General features: G+C 49.4%; 1 gene segment (V, D, J or C); it reads left to right on the forward strand.

The window, feature by feature from the left end:
* Positions 1-3,271: 3,271 nt before the first annotated feature.
* LOC125282120 (immunoglobulin lambda variable 1-51-like) lies at positions 3,272-3,792 on the forward strand. The segment is given in 2 exon segments: positions 3,272-3,354; positions 3,467-3,792. Coding segments are annotated over 2 exon segments (384 nt in total).
* The last annotated feature ends 795 nt before the right edge of the window (positions 3,793-4,587 follow it).

A 4,587-nucleotide genomic window follows, 5' to 3' on the forward strand; every position in this document is an offset into this window, starting at 1 on the left:
AGTCATGACTTCTTCAGACACACTGACATCATCCCCCCTCCACAATCACCCTGTTCTTCCCTCTGTTCCCACCTCCCCCAGGTCTCCAGTCTCTCTCTGGCTCTTCAGGTCTGAACAGTCTCCACACTGGGATTTCAGAGAAAAGTGACAATGTTCTTTCTGTCACTTCCAGTCTCCAGGGTCTTCCTCTAGGGAGGACAAGTAGCAGAAATTGCACCAGCATGAAATTCCTTCATCATCTGCTTCCTGCTCTCATACCCAGAGTGTAATTCCCACTTCTCACCAGACTCCGTCGATCTCTGTAATATGACAATAATATTATTGTACTTCCAAAATATGAATGTTCATTCAGGCTTTGAGGATTAGCACATAGAAGCTATTGGTGTATTTAATTTTTCATCCTCAGAATGACCGAGGCCCCACAGGTCAGTGTTGACATAGTTGGCAAAGGAGAGAGTGGCTTCATACTTTAACATATACCAACGGTTTTTCTTGTGGCTCAGAATGTGTGTTTCTAAAATTGTCAGGATACTAACTCAGCCACACACTTTTCCTCCATCAATGAAGTCCCATTCATTAGCCCCTTTCCAAGATGCTCTCCACTGGGCGCCCTAAGGAGACACCAGCAGAACACAGGGCACAGTGAGGAATGGCTGTCATGTGAGGGGGCAGGAAAAGGGGGCTGCATGGACCCTCCTGTCCTGTGATTTCTATGACCTGAAGACTGCACAGCTGTGAGATTTGTGTCCTCAGGGTTGGAAATGGACAGATGTCTTCCATTCCATAAGACTCAACCTTCTGACTCTGAGGATGTGTTACCAGAGTCCATCTCACCAAATTCCTCTTCCTTGTGTAGAAGAAGGTCCTCTTCGGAGAGAATCACTGCCCACTGCCCCTTCTTGCACATCCTCATGCAAGGGATGTGACCTTCCAGACACTGGCCTTCTTTGGCTCCAAGATCCAGGAGCCTGGAAGTTCTTACAGGGAGACTGCTCTGGGGATGGGATTGCATGGAGATCATCCTCAAGGATGTGGGAAAGACATAAGAGGGACAGAAGGACACTTGCCCTCATGCTTGGCCTCTGAAGGAAAGCTATAGCGATAGTACATGGAGAATATTATCATTCGGTGTGTGTGTGTGTGTGTGTGTGTGTGTGTGTGTGACCCCTCTCTCTTTTCTCCTGTCTCACAGTGTCCTTGAGTCCACAGTTTCCAGGTGTCTCTCTCCCTCCAGAATTCAGGGTCAACCTGGGCTCACCCAGCCATCCTCAGCACTACAATCTCCAAGAGGCAGAATCCCTATCAGCAAGTAGCACCAGTGATACTGAGGGTAACAAGGCTCCTGTCACCAGGACAGCCATGACATGTCCTGAACACCTGCTCTCCTGGGACGAGGCTGATGCTCAGGAGTCATGGAGGGAATCTCTGTCTCTGTGGGCAGCTCAGCTCTGGAATAACTCTGGGCTCTAGTGTGTGCCTGAGGCTGGTCAGTACATTGATTCTGGGGAAATAGCCTGGTGATGGGGACATGAGACACACCCTCCCAGGCTCTCGATCCTGGATGTCACTCCTCAGTCACCCTGGTGACACCTCCAGTTGGCTGGACTTCTGCTGGAAAGTCTGTCCCAGGCCAGGGCCACAGGGCCTGTGATATCAGGGACACAATCCCCTTTATCTCCACGTCTCCACCACTCACCTGTGGGACCTTTAACAGAATCCTCTGGGTCCAGGTGGCCTTGGGTAATAGCAATTCCTTGCTCTGCTCATTGGTGGCAGAAGGAGCACTTGCTCTGTGTGGACATGTTGGACACGAGGTACGGGGACAAGAGCTGTGTGCACAGCAGAGGGTGATCTGACCTCAAACCCCTCTGTCCTGGAAGCTCTGACTGGGTGTGGGAATTCCATCACTGAGACGGCTCTGAGGTTCATAGGGACAAGCCCCTCATGGGGTTTCATTGGGCATCATATCTCGCTTCCTAGCTGTAGCTCCAGACCTAGGATACAAAATTTATGATAAAAAAAAAAGTGATTTTAGAAAAAGTTTACAGACTTCTCTGTTCAACGAAGAACAGAAAGCATCCCTTCCCCATTGTTGTTGTGTCCATGGTTTTAGACCAATCACTATGCTTATTATCTGCAGTAATTACATATGTGAAAATAGGATACTTGTGATTGCACCGGTATCTTCACAGGACTTTATCCTCTAGTTTCAATCAATCCTAATGAGAAGGACTTTGCATAAAATAACACAAATCCATTTTAAATACGCATTGGGCTCAGCAGTGATGAATACATAACCACTGTCACTGCATCCGTGTCATGCATCTGCAGTTGTTACTGCTTTTCTCCTAGAACGTCTGTCACGATTGCCCTTTGTGCTCTGAGGCAGTGCCACACACAGTCCCACGTGCCAGGGCTCCTGCAGACTTGTGTTTGTGCTGGGAGGACAGATCTTCGGAGGGAATCACTGCCCACAGGGTGCGGAGAACTGCTGTTTCAAGCAGGTGGAAACAGTGACAGATGACCAAGATTTACAGCGTGTTTACCTCTAGGAAGGCCCACGAGGGCTTCTACCCACAACCTGCAGAGAAGCATTCCCTGTCTCCTCAGAGCTGTGGGAATCTCAGAGCAAGGGCAGATCTGGAATCCTGGGAGGAGTCACATAAGAAGAAAGTACACAGTGTCCTTCACAGAAGGGCCATGTGTCCATGCGGAACCATCACTGCTCTGGACTTGGTTCTGATCTAAAAGGAGTTTGTGTAGAGACGCCGCCTTGGGCCTGACACATGAACAGGCAAGATCGCCATGGACAGACTCTCCTGAGGAGTCTGAGTAGAGCATAAAGTCTGCATTGAGGTGATAGGAGGACACATAAGGGGACAGCTGGCTGTTCCTCATGCAGGAAACAGTGGACTGAGCTGCAAGGATGTAGCCACTGTCTCTGATGGGCTCTGGTCACCATGTCACACAAAGGTGTGTCTGGTACTGGCCACCAGGGGGTGCTGGGGGCCATTTCTGAGGAATCAGTGGTGATCAAAGCTGGGACCTGACCACTGTGCCCTCTGCTCATTGCTCACAGCTGTGATCTCCCCACCCCCTGCCCCACAACAGCCCCTCCCCTTCCCATTCCCCTACCATCCTCAGGCAGAGGGAGCTGACCCAGGGCCAGGGAGGGGTCAGAAAACTGGGGTCTCATTTGCATGGACAGGCCCTCCCTCTCTCAGGGGATGAAGAGGGGAAGGGAGAGATGAGGGGAGGCTCTGCTCAGCAGTGGGGCACAGAAGTCAGGACCAGGGATGACCTGCACCATGGCCTGGTCCCCTCTCTTCCTCACCCTCCTCGCTCACTGCACAGGTGACTGAATGCAGGAACAAGTAAAGGGACCCTGGGAGGACATGTGGGTCCCGGGTCCTCCTCCTGTCTGCAGACTCCAGCATCACCCTCTCTGTATTTCTCCCCCTTTCAGGGTCCTGGGCCCAGTCTGTGCTGACTCAGCCATCCTCTGTGTCTGGGGCCCTGGGCCAGAAGGTCACCATCTCCTGCACTGGAAGCAGCTCCAACATCGGTGATAATTATGTGAGCTGGATCCAACAGCTCCCAGGAACAGCCCCCAGAACCGTCATCTATAATAATAACAATCGACCGTCGGGGATCCCAGATCGATTTTCTGGCTCCAAGTCTGGCAGCTCAGCCACCCTGACCATCACTGGGCTCCAGGCTGAGGACGAGGCGGATTATTACTGCGCATCATGGGATGACAGTCTCAGAGCTCACACAGTGCTCCAGGCATGAGGGGAAGTGAGACAAAAACCCACTTGTCCCTCTGTAGAGGGGGACACACTCCAGCAGTTCCTGCTCAGCTTAGCCTGTAATGCTCCTTATTCCTTTTCTGACGCCCTGGGCTCGGGTCCATCAGGGGCATTGACAGGGAGCAAGACTCTCCTGTCACTCCTGTCCTCAGAGTCACTCAGAGCAGCTCATTCCTCAATAAAGAGTCTCCATGTGAACAGAAATTCTTGTTTCATCAGCTGGGGTATTTTACTTCTAGGATAGACCATATAATTTTTTTTCCTTCCTGCTCTTCAAATATATAAAACATTTTATTTTGTCTCTGACCATATCATGGGACCTCAGCACTCCCCATGTGGTGTTTGAAGAATAACTCAGTCCTGTAGCATCAGAAATTATTATCTTCTTGGTTATAAACGGTGCTGCTACCTAGTTTTGTCTTATTTCTTGTTTCTTTGAGAAATAGATGCTCACTTAGAATTGTAAAAGTATTTAAAAAAATCCCAAAATTTTTGTCCATGGAAAAAACCTGCATGTGAATTTTTATACCAGTTTCATTGCTCTTCACTAAAAAATGAAAGCGTGCAGAAATCTGTCCACAGAGATTTACCGCAGGTTTATATCTAATCACCCAAATATGGAACCAATCGGAGATCCCAGCAAATAGGCAGCACATTTATAAAGAGGGATATAATACATAGTACGGTTAAAGTTACATCACATATGGGAAGCAGCGAACACTCTGGAGAGAGTGCAAACATCTACAGTTTCTGGGAGGATAAAAGATACAACAGAGCT

Source organism: Ursus arctos, unplaced genomic scaffold, assembly GCF_023065955.2.
Source record: "Ursus arctos isolate Adak ecotype North America unplaced genomic scaffold, UrsArc2.0 scaffold_34, whole genome shotgun sequence".
NCBI lineage: Eukaryota > Metazoa > Chordata > Mammalia > Carnivora > Ursidae > Ursus > Ursus arctos.